Genomic DNA, 20,000 nt, shown 5'->3' with positions numbered 1-20,000 from the left:
CTACTATGTGCAATGTACCTATTTTTACATTCAGCTGAAGTCTACTCAATGTTTTTAGTTGTTAAAACAAAAAATACTGGATCAGATAATCTTGATGTCATATTTTATATTAAAATTCTGGAATACAAAAATCATAAAATACTTTGGTCACTGATGAAAAAGTAATCTACACCATTGTGAAAGTTGAGACAACTTTCTTTAATTTACTCAAACTTATGGATTCCTTTTTTCTATGCTTAAACAATAATGGCCCCAGCTTCCTTACTAGCCTTTCTTCCTCTTTTTGGGGGAGTTTTAAGATTAGTCAAGTGCAGTAGTAAGAAAGAGGGAAGGAGTAGAACAAGGAGTTCAATCTGCAACTGACTGTTAATGATGAATTGTGATAATTCATTACCTTAAAATCAGATCTGAGGACTGGGTAAGTGGAAACCAGGGAGAAGAAACACATAGAGGTAGATCCCTATAATTCTGGGAATCCATCTAACTGGTTTGATAGTGAATACATAGTCCATGTGCACAATGGATGGGAAAAAGGTCTTATTTCCTGCTTTCTAGTACCTTAATTTTTTCAGAGTTCCTGTCTTCATAACTTTCAGCTCACTCAGATATCCCATTTCTTTTATTTTCTTTTTTCCCCCCACTTCTTAAAAACAAAAATTCCCTGAAAAACAAAAATAAAAACTTACGTTGACGGTATCCCTCCAGTACAACTGCCATGAGTGATTTCATTGTCCCTTTGGTATTGGGATAATATCTGAGCACTGACATACTGAGAAAATTGTAAACTAAGTCTGCAAGGGTTCCATACACAACTGTTTAAGTCCACTAGCAAGATCTAGATGTTTTAAACTAGACTCATAAGAGGTAAACTAAAGGTAAATTAGTTTCACTGTATTTTATTTTATTTTAATTTATTTATTTAGAGACAGAGTCTTACTCTGTTGCCCAGGCTAGAATGCTGTGGTGTGATCATAGCTCACTGCAACCCTGATGCCCTGGGCTCAAGCAGGATCCTCCAACCTCAGTCTCCAGAGTAGCTAGGACTACAGGCATGGCCTACAGTGCTTGGCTAAGTTTTCACTTTTTCTGTAGAGATGGAGTCTCACTATGGTTCCTAGGCTGGTTTCAAACTTCTGGCTCCAAGCAATCCTTTCACCTTGGCCTCCCAATGGGCTGAAATTACAGGCATGAGCCATGGCACCCAGCCTGGTATAATAATTTTAAAGTGAAAGTTTAGGGCTTTACTTTTATAGGGCAGGAACAGTAGCTCATTTCCATAATCCCAGCACTTTGGGACACTGAGGGGGGTTATCACTTCAGGACAGGAGTTTGAGACCAGCGTGGGTAACAGAGAAACCCCACCTCTAATTAGAAGAAAAAGAAAAAAAAAAAAAAAAAGAAAGAAAAACAACCAATTATACAAAGTCCATCATAAATAACAAATACCTAACAGAGCAACTTGTTTAAAACCACCAAAAGCAATTCTAATTTATCTTAGTTAACTACATTAAACTCCTTCTATTTACAATCATGCCCTGTCACCCAGTTCTAAATCTCATGAAATGCTCTTGGGGAAATTTCCTTTTCCTCTTCTCCCAAGCCATTATTTGTATATGCAGATATACAAATAATCATCCTTAGGTCTGATGCTGTAGTAAGACAATACCTTTTTCTATAATTCCAAGAAAAGCAAAGTACTTATAATACTTAAATACATATAAGTCTAACTATGTAGAGGGTGTGTATAGTGAAAACTACAAAATTCTGAAAAAAGAAAACTAAAGGAAATACAAATAAACAGAGATATACCATGTTCATGGATTGGAAGACTCAATACAGTGGAGTCAACTGCCCCCACAGTGATCTATGAACTGTACACAACTGTAATCAAAATTCCATCAGAATTTATTGTAAGTATAGACAGGTGATTTTAGAATTTATATGAAAGGGGAAAGAAATTAGAACAGCAAAATTTATTTTGTAAAAAATAACAAAAGTTGGCCAGGCACGGTGGATCACGCCTATAATCCCAGCACTTTAGGAAGCTGAGGCAGGCTGATCACCTAAAGTCAGGAGTTCAAGACCAGCCTGGCTAACATGGTGAAATCTCATCTCTACTAAAAATATAAGTCACCATGTCTATGGTGCCACTGCACTCCAGCCTGGGCAACAGAGTGAGACTCTGTCTCAAAAAAATCCCAAAACACAAAAAACCGAAAGTTTAAGGAATCACACTACTTGATTTTAAGTCTTACTATGAAACTATAGTAATCAAGACCATATGGCATTGGCAATAAAACATATACATACATCAGTGCAACAAAATAGAGCCCAGGAATCAATCCATGTAAATATGGCCAATTGATCTTTGACAAAGATGCAAAATCAATTCACTTAAGAATGGAAAGTCGTTTCAACAAATGGTGTTAGAACAATTGGTCAACCACATGTAAAGAAAAAAAAAAAAGAACCTTGATCTAAATCTCCTATTATACAAAGTTTAACTCAAAATAGAAAGCAGATCTAAATATCAAAGGAGAAACATCTGAAAGAATACACAGGAGAAAAATCTTCTGGCTGGCCATGGTGGCTCACACCTATAATATCAGCACTTGAGGGCAAGGCAAGCAGATCGCTTGAGTCCAGGAGTTTGAGATCAGCCAGGGCAACAAGGAGAAACCTCAATTCTATAAAAAATACGAAAATTAGACAAGCATGGTGGCATGCGCCTATTGTTCCAACAACTCAGGAGGCTGAGGTGGGAGGGTCACTTAAGCCTGGGATGTAGAGGTTGCAGTGAGCTGACAATTGCAACACTGCACTACAGCCTGGGGTACAGAGTGAACCCTGTCTCAAAACCCAAAACAAAACCAAAAAACTCTATGATCTGAGTTTGGGTAAAGAGTTCAGACGTCTAAGTTAGATTTTATTAAATTTAAAAACTTCTGCTCTGCCTGAGAACTGTCAACAAAATAAAAAGACAAATTATGAACTGGAAAAAATATTTTGAACTCACATACCCAACAGAAGACTCTTATTCAAAATACAGAAAGAACTATCAACACCCAATAGGAAGAAAATTAACACTCTCATTAAAAATTAGGAAGGGATGTTAATATTTCACCAAAGAATAAGGATGACAGGTAAGTACATGAAAGGATAGTCAACATTATTAGCCATTAGAAAATGAAAACTAAAAATACAGTAAGATAGATAGTACACATCAATTAGAATGACTAATATAAAACTAGCAAATAAAGAGCAATCGAAATAAAAAACAAAAAACAATAAAACATCTATAATTCCTGACATTAACAAGGGAAAAAAATTTTGGAATATGTTACTCAAAATGCTTTTTTTTGGAGGGGGTGGGGGGCACAGAGTCTTCCTCTGTTGCCCAGGGTAGAGTGCAGAGATGTGATTTTGGCTCACTGCAACCTCCACCTCCTGGGTTCAAGTGATTCTCCAACTTGGAATTCTCCCACTTCAGCCTCCTGAGTAGCAGGGATTATAGGAGTGTGCCACCATGGCTGGCTAATTTTTTTTATTTTTAGTAGAGACAGGGTTTTAACATGTTGGCCAGGCCAGTCTTGAACTCCTGAACTTAACTGATCTCCCTGCCTTGGCCTCCTAAAGTGCAGGCATTACAGGTGTGAGCCGCCACACAGGGCCCACTCCAAACTTTTTTCTATGCAAATCTACATATATAAATACACACATATTTATACAGAAACAGGATTTTACTTCACATACTGTTTTGTAAACTGTGCATTTCACTTAATGTTCTAGTAACTTCTCTATATTTCAATATCACTTTTATATCAGTTTTTTGTTTGTTTGAGATGGAGTTTCGCTCTTGTCACCCAAGCTGGAGTGTAACAGTGCCATCTTGGCTCACTGCAACCTCCACCTCCCAAGTTCAAGTGATTCTGCCTCAGCCTCCCAAGTAGCTGGGATTACAGGCGCCCCCACCAAGCCCAGATAATTTTTGTGTTTTTAGTAGAGATGGGGTTTCACCAGGCTGTCCAGGCTGACCTCAGGTGATCCACCCACCTTGGCCACCCAAAGTACTGGGATTACAGGCCTGAGCCACCGCATCGGGCTTTTTATATCATTTTTGAAATGGCTGAATAAATTTCATTATATGGATATATTGTAAATTCGGTAAGTCATCCTCATTATCAAATATTTGGGTTGCATCTGGTATTCATTAACAACTTTGCTATAAACATTCTTATAACTATATCTTTGCAGCCATACATCATCTTTGCAGCCATACATCACTGAATTCCAGAAAGGCCATTCAAATGTACTTTAATAGTACAGCTTCCCTAACATTGGGTATTATTATTTTCCTTTCTGCATATTGATTTGTAAGAGCTTTTTATATACTACAGATAACTGTGCCATCATACATATCATAAAAATCTTTCTCAAACCATGGTCTGCCATTCAGTTTTGCTAAAGGTCTCTTTGGAAGAACAGACTTTTTTAGGGGGAGGGGCATGGGGGAGGTAGTTAAATCTGTAAGAGTGTTTAATATGAGAATGTTTATTTGTTATAATTGATATACTTGGTCTGATTTTTCTCATTCTTTACGCTTTTTGGTTTTTATATTTGTTCCCATTTTCTCCTATGGTTTGTTATATTATGAGAGTTTCAATTATCTCACTTATTTTTCTTCTGATTATTGAAACAAATAATCTTTTATTTTATTGAAATTACCTATAATCCATATTACTATAATTTTAAAAATAAAACTTGCTCTAATATTTATATCTATTTAATTTTTCTGTCTTTTTTTTGAGATGAAGTCTCACTATGTTGCCTGGGCTGGTCTTGAATTCCTGAGCTCAAGCAATTCTCCTGCGTCAGCCTCCTGAGTAGCTGGAACTATAGGCAGGTGTCACTGCACCCAGAAAATACTTAATATTAGGTTAAAAAACAGATTATCAAGAAGTATTCAGACACATATTCTATGCTTTCTTGGTCTCACTGGTTTATTATGATTAAGATTATGCTAATTTTAGTCTCTGACTTTTCCCTTAAATTCACAAATGAGCAAGAGATTGTATAATCTTTTTTCCTCAGAATCTTCTGGCCTTTAGAGATTTCTCCATTACTTTTTGGCATTTAGTATTGTACAGGAGAAGTCTGATGTGAATCTAATTTGTGTGTTTTTCTCTCTGGATATTAGCATAATTTTTGTTTGACATTCAGAAATTTCACTATGAGTCTTTTTCTCAAGTGAGTGTGAACTGTTTTGTCCATAATTTCCTTCAACACTTTGCTTAGCATTGCTTTTTGTTTATCTTCTCTATTCACACTATCTGCAAAGAATGAGTTAGGATTTTCTCAAGTTACCTGTTCCCTACAAAGAATTTACTTCATTTGGAGACACCTCTGATTCCTTTTTTTTTGAACTACCAATTCTTTATATATGCCTGCAATTTTTTTTTTTCTATTGATTTAAAAAAAAAAAAAAAAAAAAAAAAAAAAAAAAAAAAGAGGCTCATGTGAAATCCAGCCAGTATTGGGAGCTCAGGTGGTATCTGTCAAATATTGTATAGGTCTTTGATCAACTTATTTACGGAAAACTTGAGATACAATCAAGTTTTGGATTGTTAAAAACAGGGAGAGAGTTACAATTACAGAGACCTGTGAAAGGATGTTTTTACATCACTGGACATTGTTATCTACGTCATTAAAAGATCCTTCCATTGTGCCAGATTCTTATAAGGATAAGGTTCTTGGCTAAACGCAGTAGTTCATGCCTGTAATCCCAACACTTTGGTAGGCCGAGGCGGGCAGATCACTTGAGGTTAGGAGTTCAAGGCCAGCCTGGCCAACATGGTGAAACCCCTTCTCTACTAAAAATACAAAAATTAGCTGAGCACGGTAGTCCCAGGTACTTGGGAGGTTAACACAAGGAGAATCGCTTGAACCCAGGAGGCAGAGGCTGCAGTGAGCCAAGATTGCGCCACTGCACTCCAGCCCCAGCCTGCCAACAAAGCGAGACTCTGTCTTAAAAAAAAAAAAATGTTCTACAGGTAAATGTAAGGTAAAGGTAAAAGTTCTATATAAGCATCCCTAAACCAGGGAAGGTAGTAGTGGAGAGCAGGAGTGACGACAGAGTGAGAGAGTAGGGTTTAATATTGAGACCTTGCAGCTCACTTTAGAATTTTTTCCTGCTGCATTAGAACTGGTTCCTGCCAAAAATATAATGGGCTAAAAAAAGTAAAAGTTTAGAATAATACTGGATGAAATACTTTAAAAACTGAGCCATGTCTTCCTTTATATCTGAAACTACCTCACTGTAATGATTAGTGTTCTCAGGGGGTATATTTTTCCTTTGATATCCATGATTACAGAAAGAATTATTTTCATGTTCTGTAACTAAAAGGCCAATTGGCTCATAATATTTATTATATAATTTGCTTGAGTTTCTTGAACTTCTTAGTTTAGTATTTCTTTTATGATTATTATCAAGGCAACAATTAGTAGAATGTCATACAACAAACCAAGATCACACTTGCTATTAAACTGAAATCCTGCATAATTATCTTTTTACTCTCTTTTTAAAACAAATGAAACAATACAATAAAAATATGAATAAAGGCAAAGCTGTGTTTCTCAGCCCTGTCTTCTAACCTATTCCCATTCTGCTGAGAAAAACCAATGTTAAGAGCCATTTATCATTCATTGTACACATATGTATATACACACACACACACAAAAGCATACACATGTATGCTTTTATAAAAGTCTACATGGACTTTTATACCCAGATTTATTTTTTAAAAGGTGAGGCATATAATGAATTTGAAATTTAATAAATTCTTAGTGACCTTCTGCTTTATATATGAGAAACTTGAGTCTTCTCAAATGTGACTGCACAGAAGAGTAAGTCCATTCCTTAGTGCCCTAAGATTCTCAGTGAAAAACTAAAGTTTATTTATCCTTTAATGTTGAGAGCTTATAATGCTTATAAAGGCAGGCTAGAATAAGACAATCTTTCCCTTCCTTTGATGAAAGGTAAGGGTCTGGAGAATGGGAACTCTATCCTCTACACACTTATTCTTACATTTTCTATAAAGACAAGATAAGCTTGGTAGTAAGCTGCTAAGTCCACTGCAAGTGACTAATACTAGACAAAGAGGTATGTATTATAGGGAGAGCTGAAAAGTTTGGAGAAATATTCAGGTTAGTTAGAAATGACCAGAAAGGAAACCATTTAGTATAATTTGAAATAAGAATTAATTTCTCCTTCAAACTTTAAATGTGCTAAGTTATATATGGTATTAGTCCATTTTCACCTTACTATAAAGAATTACCTAACACTGGAGTAATTTATGAAGAAAAGAGGTTTAACTGATTGATAGTTCCACAGCCTTAACAGGAAGCATGGCTGAGTAGGCCTCTGTAAACTTACAATCATGGTGGAAGTTGAAGGGGAAGCAATCACCTTCACATGGTGTTAGGAGAGAAAGAGAGCAAGCGAGAGGCAGGGTGGCATACACTTTTAAACCATCAGATCGCATGAGAACTCACTATTGCAAGAATAACATGGGGAAAATCTGCTCCCATGATCTAATCACCTCCCACCAGGTCCCTCCCCCAACATTGGGAATTACAATTCAACATGAGATTTAAGTGGGGACATAGAGCCAAACTGTATCATACGCCTTCAAGTTTAAAATGTAGAACATAATTATTTACATAAGGCTGCATATATTTGCAACAATGAAAAATTTCAGATATTCATTTATTAGGTGGTTTGGTAACAGTTTATTAATTCATGATTTTGGGACTTACTCCTTGAACAATGAACATATATGCAATTTTCACTAACGTTATTGTGAGTTTTGTGTATATCAAGAGGATAGGAGGAGACCTTTATGCATAGAAATCTACTTAACTTTCTTGGAGTAGTCTGATCTCTCAGTTAAATAAACATTTTGTAAGCCTATACAACAATTTTGTAAGACTATCAATCAATTGCAGTCTGCTCTCTTGGTCCAATATTATCTTTAAATAACATTAAAATGTTGAGAAAAGTGGGTGGAACAAAGTACATATATCTAACTAAAGTATGATTTTCCTCTTTAATCCCAAAGTAGGTGTAAAGCACCACTGTCAGCAAAACTACATATTTATCTGAAGGTACATATCAATCTATCACAATAATTCTAGCATTTTATTCAGAAGTGAATTTTTATTTTCAAAATTATCCCCTTTATTCCTTTCTCGCATTGTGATTTTATACATCCAAGTTACTTTGTTATGGTGGGGTCATTTTAATTTGTACTTACTTTTATTTAGGCATTCTCATTTTCATTAAGTAGATCTGAATGTATCAGTGTTTTCTCTTAACATCAAATAAGGTCAGCAGGGAAATTAGTTTGTGATTATTTGCTATCTGAATCTTAATTTTATCATTTCTTAAACTTTTTTTTGGTAGATATAAGGTCTCACTATATTGCCTAGGCTGGTCTTGAACTCCTGGCCTCAGGCAATCTTCCTGATTTGGCCTCCCACAGGGCTGGGCTGTGGTTACTGGCGTGAGCTACTGAGCCCAGCCCTCTATGTTATTTCTTAAAACTGCATGTGAATCTACAATTATCTCAAAATAAAAGGACACAGCTACTTAGCTCCCTTCTTAGGTCTATGTCATACTTTCTTCTTTTTCTAGGTATGCATTATCTGCAAGTCACTAAGTTTAGGGTCTTTTGAGACTCTTTTATTTAATTATCACCACCCTGATGTACTTTCCTATTACATTTTACACGGTTCTTAACACACCCACCTTTCCTATTATACTCTGAGTTCCTCAAGGGCAGGGATAATGTCTTATTGATCGTTTTTCCCCCTAGTACTTGGAATACCATCTAGCATATAAGAGGCAACCAGAAAATTTTCACTAAATGAACAAATGTAGAAAGTTTATTTGGGTGGTAGAACACTGGAGATGTTTTTGAATAAACGTAGAACCACCATTACACAAAATATTTGAATCACGCAAGTCTTTAATTCAAATCGTGGCTTAGTTATTCAGCTCAATAGTTATGTTTCAGCCAGTCTTATTTCTGGCCAGTCATATCTGAGTAAGACTGTGGAAAGGATAAGGGGAGGAAGTATATGAATACTACTCAGTGCTCCTTGGAGTAGACTAAAAATAAAATAAATGACTGTTTCCTAAATAACTACATTTACAAAAATAATGCTCTAGTAACTGTCCATTCTGGATTTGACAAATATGAAACGATTTGTACTAGATGCTTTAAATTTCCTGCTAGAAATCTTCAAGCTAAATAAAAATTTAAATGAGGCATTAGTTTTCAATTTTACATATACATTTATTGAAGAAACATCATTGAGCACTCATGTGTATGTTAAAGACTATACAGTTTATATTGAGTTCTCCTTAAAATAAACTTTTGTACTGTCAAAAATATGGTCATATGTGGCTAATAAGGGAATATTTTTTTGGCATCAAAAAGGTAAAAAGGCTGGGCATAAGGCCTGAGAGGCCAAGGCGGGCAGATCACCTGAGGTCAGGAGTTCAAGATCGGCATGACCAATACTGTGAAACCCCACCTCTACAAAAAATACAAAAATTAGCAGGGTGTGGTGACTCGCGCCTGTAATCTCTACTTGGGAGGCAGAGTCAGAGGTTGCAGTGAGCTGAGCTCGCACCTCTGTATGGAGTAGAGTGAGACTCTACTAGCGTGGGTGGTAGAGTGAGACTCTGTATCAAATAAATAAGTAAATAAAGTAAATATATGTTCTACGAATCATTTTCTCCCTTCCTGGGAAGAGAAAAGCAAAAAAAAATAAAAAAAAAAAAAAAAAGAATTATTTTCTCCCACTGTATTAAAAAATCAGACTTTAAAAGTTATTTAGCATGGACTGGGGTAAAACACTGAGAAGGGAATTTTAGAAAAAAAATTGCTGAATAAAGGGAGAAAATTTAGGAGGCTTGGGTTTTGATTATATCTGACACTTACTGACTCAGTCATTATGCTTTAATAAAAAAGAGTGGCAATCTGAACAATTAATAAAGATTGCTGAAGCTGCAATGTTCTCTTGTGAGCAGTAAAGCTCTATGGCATCACAGAATTGCCTCTGTGTCTGAAAATCAACATTCTATACTGCTTTCTTAATCCTTAGAGGTTTTTTAAAGAGCTGAAAACCTAAAGTAAAATTTATTTTTGTTTGGAAAATATTTTTCTTCATGTGTTTAATATATTGATTTAAAAAAAAAAAGAGACAATCTTACTGTCACTCAGGCTACAGTGCAGTGATGTGATCACAGCTCACTGCAGCCTCAATCTCCTGGGCTCAAGCAATCCTTCCACCTCAGCCTTCAGAGTAGCTGGCACTACAGGTGCGTGCTACCCTGCCTGGCTAATTTTTAAATTTTTTTTGGCAAAGAGCAGGGGGATCTCACTATGTTGCCCACAATGTCATGAGTTTTATATCAAAGTTGCTTATTAGATCTACAATATCTGCATATTTAAGAAAGTTGAGAGATCCTCTGAGCAGTAGATAAACTGATGATTCCTAGATTGCTGAAATGTAAGCTTTCTCCACATATATTCATAAAGTATAGCATCATTTTAGCTTTTAGATCTTGGGCAAAGCTTATTAACCTTGCAGTTTCTCAGTTTTTAGTTTGTAAAACAGAAGTAATAAAGAGTACCTACACTTCATGTCCTGCTTGTGAGGATTCAATCTACCGAACACCTACTATATGCTAAGGACACTGATGAATGAAGCACTCCTCAAGCACAGTAAACACACAATTATGTATGGCTGTTGTTACCTTGGAAATGTCAGATATAGCTCAGAGAATAGGACTGTGCAAGCTAAATTTATACAGACATTTTAACATTCTCTGTACATTTAAAAATTGTTGGCAAGGGAGGAAACTACAGGAGATTTATAAACAGGATTCTTTCCACACTCCAAGTTCTTGTCTTCTGAAAGGCACTAATGATGCACGTTGACTTTAGTAGGCCTTGAGCTATCTTTTTATCCTTCATCTCATAAAACTCTGGAATTGCAACCAAATACTTTTACAGACATAGTTAACCAGTGAGGAATTTCCAACAGATTTTAGGAAAGAGCTGTTCATTACAGAAAGGATTTGAATATGACTCATCAGTTTACATTACAAATTCTCTTTGCATACGTGTAACTGGTAATCTGGCAAAAAAGAGGTCTAGGTGTGTGATTCCGGGAATATGTAAAGTAAAAGGGTAAGTTTCTTTCCTTTTTTGAGGGGGGGGGAAACAGTCTTACTCTGTCACCTAGGCTGGAGTACAGTGGTGCAATCTCGGCTCACTGAAATCTCTGCGTCCTGTGTTCAAGCAATTCTCATGCCTCAACCTTTCCAGTAGCTGGAATTACAGGTGTGCGCTAGCACACTCGGCTAACTTTTGTATTTTTAGTAGAGACAGGGTTTTGCCATGTTGACCAGGCTGGCCTCAAACTTGTGGCTTCAAGTGATCTGCCTACCTCGGACTTCTAAAGTGCTGGGATTACAGGCATAAGCCACCGTGCCCAGCCTTGGAAGTTTCTCTATATCGTCAATTTATAAAAGGTTAGAACATCTATAGTTACTGAGTGTTTCAAAAATCCTCTGTGAATGAGCAGAAAGTCTAGTAGGTGGGAAAATGAAAATGACAAAGAAAGATAAGAGGATAGTATTGCCAGAGGGTATAAGCCTTAAATAAACCAAAGATATGTACATAAATAGGGTTGAGTCATGATTTAAAAGCAGCCATGGCCTGTGAGAAAGAGTCTGATATCCCTTAATTCAGGGTCATAGAAGATGAGCAGCAAGCATTTGATAGAGCTGCAGAGGAAAGAAATGTTCTGTGGAGGCCTAGATTTCAAGACGGACCTAAAGGATGTACAGTTCCAGCAACATGGGGTCAGAATGACTCTGCTAACATGAATTCTCATGAAGTTTCTGGGGTGGTGGAAGGACTATGAGCCTCGCCACAAGGAGTCAGCAGAGCCCAGGCTTGACTGGGCAGCGAGTGAATACTTATACCAGGTGTGTAGGCTACAAAGACCAGCATCCAGAACCTTCAGCATGTAATTACAACAAAAATCATATATATTGGTAGATTTGGAGAAGGGGACTGCCTTTTCTGAAGCTGGTCACAGTCTAATCCTATTTTATTTTATTTTTTGAGATGGGCTCTCATTCTGTTGCCCAGGCTTATATAATATATTATATATAATAATATATATATATATAATATATATTATATATATTATAATATATAACAATATATATAATATATATATATATATAATATATTTGGAGATGGAGTCTCACTCTGTTGCCAGAATGGAGTGCAGTGGAACGATCTTGGCTCACTGCAACCTCTGCTTCCTGGGTTCAAGCAATTCTCCTGCCTCAGCCTCCCAAGTAGCTGGGACTACTGCCATGTGCCACCATGCCCAGCTAATTTTTGTATTTTTAGTAGAGATAGGGTTTCATTATATTGGCCAAGATGGTCTCGATATCTTGACCTCATCATCCACCTGCCTTGGCTTCCAAAAGTGCTGGGATTACAGGTGTGAACCACCACACCTGGCCTCCCAGGCTGATTATTTAAACTCCTGGGATCAAGTGATCCTCCTGCCTTGGGCTCCTGAGTAGCTGATATTACAGGAGCATACTATGATTTTAACCCTATTAGAGGCCAAAATTAAGAAGTTAAGAGGAATGGCCTAAAGAAGTAACTCACAGATGATTATATAACCTTTCATAAGTTAATTTTTAACTGCTCTGCAGAACTGTTTCTTGTATTTAAAAACTGCCTATGATCATGTCTTACTCCCTTCTGTTAACACAGGGAAATAAGACCATATTTGTAAGAGCTCTTCGTAAGAAAACAGTAAAAACAAAACAAAACAAAAAAAAAAACAGACGTTTAAAGATAACTGCCAAACTAGAAAATCTTGCTAAGAAAATTATAACTGACAACTTTGGGAGGCTGAGGCAGGCAGATCACAAGGTGAGGAGATCAGGACCATCCTGGCTAACGTGGTGAAATCCTATCTCTACTGAAAATACAAAAAATTAGCCAGGTGTGGTGGCATACGCCTGTAGTCCAAGCTACACAGGAGGCTGAGGCAGGAGAATCGCTTATACCTGGGAGGTGGAGGTTACAGTGAGCTGAGATCTCACCAGTGCACTCCAGCCTGAATGACAAGTGAGACTCAGTCTCAAAAAAAAAAAAAAAAAAAAAAAAAAAGAAAAGAAAGAAAGAAAATTATAACTGAGAACTTAATGCAGACAACAACATAATGCTAGGACAATTCAGGATTTATCATTTTTAAAACTTGGTAAACATTGAAAAGTAAGATTGAAGTACTTTGGAATAAAATGACAACTTCTTCTCTATATCTAGCCTTGAGAACAGGGTATTCAAATTAATTAACCATATACCACCTTATTAATAACCAAAGAAATACAAATTAAAACAATAAAATACCATTTTTTGGTCTGATTAGCCAAGCATTTTAAAGACTCATAATATTTAATGTTAATGAGTGCAGTGCTCATTTCTCTTAAACACTACTGGTGGGTGGATACATTGGTACAATCTTTTAGAAGAGCGATTTGACAATACTTACCCAGACATAAGTGTACATGTCTTTCAATTTCACAATTCCATTTATAGAATATGGCTTGCCAAAACATTATTAAATGCACCACTGTTTATTTTAAAAATGGGTAACAATTTAAGTATAAATTTACTGGTGGAATTACAATCAATAATTGTCATATTATTTACATAAGAAACACATATATATACCAAACACTCATACTCCAATCTGTTTTAATCTGAAATTCATTTCAGTAGAAAGCCATGCTAATTTATTGAGCAAAAGATTACAGGTGCATTTCAGACATGCATTAAAAAGGGCTAATGGTATATTTCAATATTTTAATAAGAAAAATGTTTCTGCTTTTGTATCATGTCTTTGGGGAAGTATATATTAAAGGGAAAACTTTCATTATTTAAAAAAATAGATAAGTAATGCTTGAACAAAGAGAATGAGAGCTACATCTTTCATAAATACCCCTTAAACCAATTAGGATTGCCACTTAGGTATGAGGATGAAAAATGACTTTGTACTGATTAGCTATTAATATAAAATAAACATATGCTACTATATAGTAAGAAATGCAATTAAGAGCTAAAACGAAAAGACTCTTAATGAGACATCATTAGGAGTTAGGGTAAACTCAATATAGAAAACTACACATTCCATATCAAAGCTGTATCGACTTATTTCAATTGCCTGCTGGTCTTTGAAATTGTGACTAAACTCCATACACATTCACAACAATACAAGGATGTCCAAAATGGTATTTTTAATATGCTGCAATTTAAAGTAATGGTTGCCTTGTACTTTCCTTAGACTATTATACCAGCAAAACCATTAATAAGAATCATGCTGGGTGTGGTGGTTCACACCGGTAATCTCAGCACTTTGGGAGGCCAAGGTGGGTGGATCACCTGAGGTCAGCAGTTTGAGACCAGCCTGATAATGGTGAAACCCCATCTCTACTAAAAATACAAAAATTAGCTGGGCATGGTGGCAGACGCCTGTAATCCCAGCTACTCGGAAGGCTGAGGCAGGGGAACTACTTGAACCTAGGAGACAGAAGTTGCAGTGGGCTGAGATCGTGCCATTGCACTCCAGCCTGGGTGACGGCAAGACTCCATCACAAAAAAAGGAAGCATCAAAACAGGCTTTCCTATAAACATTTGTATATAACTGCTAATTGTGTATATATTTTCATTTAAATATGCATAAACAGGTCAAGTGCGGTGGCTCACGCCTGTAATCCCAGCACTTTGGGTGGCCGAGGCAGGCAGATCACCTGATGTCGAGAGTTCAAGACCAGCATAGCCAACATGTTGAAATCCCATCTCTACTAAAAATACAAAAGTTAGCCAGGCGTGTTGGCGTGCGCCTGTAGTCCCAGCTACTCTGGAGGCTGAGGCAGGAGAATCGCTTGAACCCGGGAGACAGAGGTTGCAGTGAGCTCAGATTGTACCACTGTACTCCAGCCTGGGCAACAGGGTGAGATTCCGTCTCAATAAATAAATAAAATAAAAATAAATATGCATAAATACTTACACAAATTTCCCATGCTATTTATTATATACCTCTTTAAATTCAGCCTTTACTTAGTGAGCGCATTAAGAAAGAGGGCTAGAATGGGCTCAAACTATTTGTTAATGCTATCTTTTGATGCTGTCTCCTGATTCAGTAGGCTCCTTACCTTTATATTTAGAGCACTGCCTTATATACATCTTCAGTGACAAAAGGGACATGACTATCATTCTATATAGCACAGAGTAAACATTCTTTTAGGTATACTGACTGATAGTTATAAACTTGCACATTAGTTACAAACTTGGACACTGCCCCCAAAGCCTGACAAATTAGTTATATGCAGGATACTCACGTCTGTATAGTGGCCTAGCATATGACATCGGTCACACTGTTTATCCCAGGAACGTCTGAAAATACATGAGTGGTCCAACATCTTAGGCACAGGACAGTATTCGCAAAGTGGGGCTGGACAGGCATACAGGAGGTGTCCTTTCTCAGAGCACAGGAAGCAGCTACGAACTTTCTATGCGGCAGAAAATCATAAAATCTCTTCAGTCTCAAAAGGAAGAAGATTAATACTTCTTTTTCATTATAATCCCATAAAAAACTTTCTAATTTGAGATTCCCAAAAAAGGTTGAATCTTGAGCACAACTGTAAAATAACAAAATGTCCAAAGCACTGTATGTATATTGTTTGTCAAAAAGGCTTAGTTTGTACATACTAGCAGCTGGCATTTATTCTTTATGCCTCTTCTTATAGGAATACTGACAGTGAAAGGTATGTAAGAGGTAAAGTAGAATGAGGGGGATATCTAGAAGCTAAGTCGTAGGAAGAACAGTTACAGAAGAAGCTGTTTTGTCTGGAGATGTAAAAACAAAAAAGGAACATTAGAGTGGTCTATTTGAAAAGCAGTAATTTGGAAGAGTTAGGAGGTAATGGAAGAAATGTTTGTTAAGAATTTATTATCTAGAAAGGGAATGTCTAAGATCTTCAGTTCTGTGTTGTTCCAGAGGCCGATGTGCCTGCTTAATGTAACTTACATCAATAAACATTTTAAAATGTCCCAAATTATAATTTTCTAAGAATAAAAATCATCTCACAATGAAACAGGCATTCTTATTTAGAAGGTTTACAAGTGAGAGAGGTCTCAGGAATCATCTGATTCAATCTTTTCATGTTATAGACAAGAAAATAAGAAGCACAGAGGGTTAAATGATTTGCCCATACAACTAATAATGAGAAGGTAAATTGATTCCACATTTTTCTGACTCTAAATTTATTATCATTCCTCCTATACTAGGCTGCAAGCTACATGAAATTTAATACACATATTATAAAAAGATTTGAATTCTAAGGTTATAGGGTTTCGACCTTGAGATTTTGATTTTACAAATGTGGAAAGGAGCAAGGCATATTTTACGTACTGGTGGTAAGGGGCAGTTTTTTGATAAATGGCCACGTTTGCCACAATTTCTACAGATAATGTTTTTGTTGGCTGAATAATATCGCTGGGTCCGTCTTCCAGGTGATCGGTTATTAGCTATCTGGGCCTAAGAGAAAAAAAAAATCAAGAATTAAAAAGTTTCACTGCTGAATAAAAACCAACTACTATTCTTGTTAAAGACAACTATAAGTAAGTAAAGGTACATCAAGCTTCAAGTCAGTTGCATTACCTTGATAAAGCAAGAGAATTAATAGTTCTATCTGTTCAACTTAGAAGCTAGCCACAGGAAAACTTCATGATCTTTCTTGTTCTCTTAAAAGGAGGTAGAAAAACATAAAAAGGAGGTGCCATAAATGTAACTCTAGTGCTTTTTGTCTGCCCTCCCGCCTGCTGATTGAGAGGCGTGCTTAAATTTTGAGTTAGGGAATGGTGTTTTTATGACTTTGTCTTTTGTAAAGTTATAATAGCTACCAAATAGATCCTTTCTTTTGAACAGCACAGGGTTACTGCCTACAAGACTAGGTGATAATTTCTATAAAGGAATGAGATAATTTCCTTCCACTGGAGTCCCTTTAAGATTCACTCTGCCTACATAGTGACCCAGTTCTAGCTGTCCCATATTCTAATGTAAAATCTAGGATCTTGTAAGAGAATACCAGCAATGCATATCAGATGGAATATCTAAAGAGGAATTGTAAATCCCAACCATGCTTTAGCTTGTCTGATAGAATTCCATCTTTAAAAAAGTTTTAGTCTTTTATTTGTTATTTTGCTGAACTGGCCAGGTAGACCACAAGTAAATACAATATCTAGCTGTCTTCCAAAGCCAATTTATAAAATTATTCTCTTTTTGTAGTATCTGCCACAATTAAGGCTAATAATTGACAAAAACACCTGCCACATCCTAAAAATAGACTAACCATTTCCTTACACTGAAGCAGCAGTTATTTCCGGTGTTGATCTTTTTAGTGGTACCACGCCATATGGGCTGAGAGGACTCACCACAGGAGAGCAGAAACAGAAAGGGAAAGGGGACTGGATGATTACAGCTATTGACTCATTCACAAAAATCAAGGCTGAACCAACTTTCTGAAGAGTTAAATCACTCATATGCTAAAATCAAATATTTTCTTATAAACCATTTAAGTTTATTTCAAAAGTTAAAATAAATTATGAAGCAAAGGAAATTATTATTCTAAATTTTAAAAATAATTTGATTTTACCTCAATGTCTTTATCACTGATAAACCAGTTGATATCATCTTCTCCTACAAAACAAATAAAATATTACTCAACCATGGCACTTTAAAGAACTTATAGATTGACAATAGATTATACAATTTGTAAGTACTCAAATTGGACCCCAAAGATATAGTGAGAAATGGTGAACACATTAAATTCTTATTTTGGCTCTGTTACTAGTTGTGTGGCCCTGAGCAAATACTTAACCTCTGAACCTCAGTTTCCTGACCTGTGAAATGGGTTAATAGTATTTGCCCTGTCTACCTGAAAAGTCCTATAAGAATAAGATGAAGTACGTGAAAATACATTGAAAAACATCAGACTATATATAAATATTTAAAAAAAAAAAATCAGTGAAGGGCCCAAAAATCCAACAGCAGATGCAGAATGAAATCTTAATTTCTTTTATGTGACTAAAGCAGAGATTTACTGAGGCAGTTGTCACAACCCTTCCACACTTCCAGGAGGGTCCATAGGAGGGAGATGACTGACACTGGACACTGAGACATAACAAAAAAATTGTGTAAATAAGGTCCTTCTGTACTTTGACTCCCTAAACTACCCCCTTTTGTTAAGCTGGTATATAACCCCTGACTTCTTTTTCTGTTTTTTTTTTTGTTTGTTTTGGAGACAGGGTCTTTCTCTGTTGCCCAGGCTATAGTGGTACCATCTTGGCTCACTGCAACCTCTGCCTCCCAGGCGTAAGCAATCCTCCCACCTCAGCCTCCTGAGTAGCTGGGACTACAGGATTATGCCACCACGTTTGGCTAATTTTTGTGATTTTTTTTTTGATAGAGACAGGGTTTTACCATGTCACCCAGGCTGGTCTTGAACATCTGAGCTCAAGCAATCCACCCACTTCAGCCTCCCAAAGTACTGACATTATAGGGGTATGACATAGCAAGAGGCATAACCCCTTACTTCTATAACCCGGTAAACTCTTCAGAGTTACTGATTATTGAGTGCTCCTGAATAAACTTTGTCTTTTCTCCAGTTAACCTGTCTAGTATCAGTTAACTTGCAGGCCCCCAATTTGAATTCAACTTAGTAGAGGAAAATCTTTTCTACCAAATATCAGTATTAAAGTGTGTCCCCTAGCTTTCCATTCTATGTGACATACAGTATAATGTTAAAAAAAAAATTAGACTATGAATAATGTCTCACTAATAGAGTTAGGTTCTTAGCATTGTGTTTTATAACATCAAAAACAGCAAAATAAAGGAACAAAAAAGGGGGCCAAATATCCAGAAACCACTGATTAATCTAAATATACAACTGTAAAAACCTAGTGGAGAAAATAAACCCCCACATTTTTTTGTATCAGCTGTTTTCTTTGCACTGTCCTTTCATGAATGTGCAAATGGCTGCTATTCCTTTGGTCCACCCATGGCCAAGGGGGAAGGGACCTATGACTAATGCAGAAGCTAAAGTGTTGACAAAAGGACTGAAAGATCTTTTTCTCCCTTTAAAGCTAAGATTTCCTCTCTCCTCCTACCTTACCACTTTCCTCTATCTCAAAAACACAAATCAAGCTTGACTTGTTTCTTTGAAAGGCTTTTGAAGGGACATGAAGTAATCTACATTTTCCCAGGCCTACCAGGAATAAGTGTCTAGAGATATATTTTAAAATAAAATACTTTTACTAAGAAAACCATGAGGCTACTTTACAAAAAGACCAATCCATAGGTATGAAGAGATGCTGTGCGGATGATTATTTTCATTGTAAAATTTGAAGGCTGTATCCATGTACTGAGAGTGGAGAATACATGAAATAGCAGCAGCTTCTATTCCTTCATCAACCATCCATGCTATTATTCTTTATTCAAAGGATCCATGTATGGAGTACGCTTTGCTATTAACTTTCAAAGCTGCTTTTTGTAACTCAATGTCTTTCATCATTAAAATTCAAAATGACCACTTGAAATTATGTTAACTATTAAGACTGACTTAAAATTGTTCTTAAAAAATGAAATATAAAACCAATGAAACGTAAAATGGAAACTGTACTCTCTAAATTTACGCATAAACACAAAACAGTGAAAAAGGAAGTTTGAGAAAGGGAGATCAACTCCATTCAGATTGTTTTAACATTTCTGTGGAATTCAACAATATTCTTTTTTTTTTTTTTTTTTTTTTTTTTGACGGGGTTTTCCTCTTT

General features: G+C 36.2%; 1 protein-coding gene across 3 annotated transcripts in view; it reads right to left on the bottom strand.

Annotated features, from left to right (window-relative positions):
* Nucleotides 1-20,000, bottom strand: part of ZCCHC7 (zinc finger CCHC-type containing 7) — a 227,746-nt gene that overhangs the window by 34,375 nt on the left and 173,371 nt on the right. For 2 of the 3 annotated variants that reach the window (XM_032240090.1, XM_032240088.1), the window contains exons 3-5: nucleotides 17,825-17,868; nucleotides 16,582-16,707; nucleotides 15,509-15,679 (exon numbers count right to left, since the gene is read on the bottom strand). In XM_032240090.1, the coding sequence (XP_032095981.1) occupies nucleotides 15,509-15,679; nucleotides 16,582-16,707; nucleotides 17,825-17,868 (341 nt within the window). The remainder of the gene's footprint in view (nucleotides 1-15,508; nucleotides 15,680-16,581; nucleotides 16,708-17,824; nucleotides 17,869-20,000) is intronic. The other variant, XM_032240089.1, reaches the window with a different exon arrangement.

Source organism: Sapajus apella, unplaced genomic scaffold (genome assembly GCF_009761245.1).
Source record: "Sapajus apella isolate SASKATOON/1434 unplaced genomic scaffold, GSC_monkey_1.0 scaffold46, whole genome shotgun sequence".
NCBI lineage: Eukaryota > Metazoa > Chordata > Mammalia > Primates > Cebidae > Sapajus > Sapajus apella.
The sequence above is the reverse complement of the archived record's forward strand: the minus strand, read 5'-3'. Positions and strand labels throughout refer to the sequence as shown.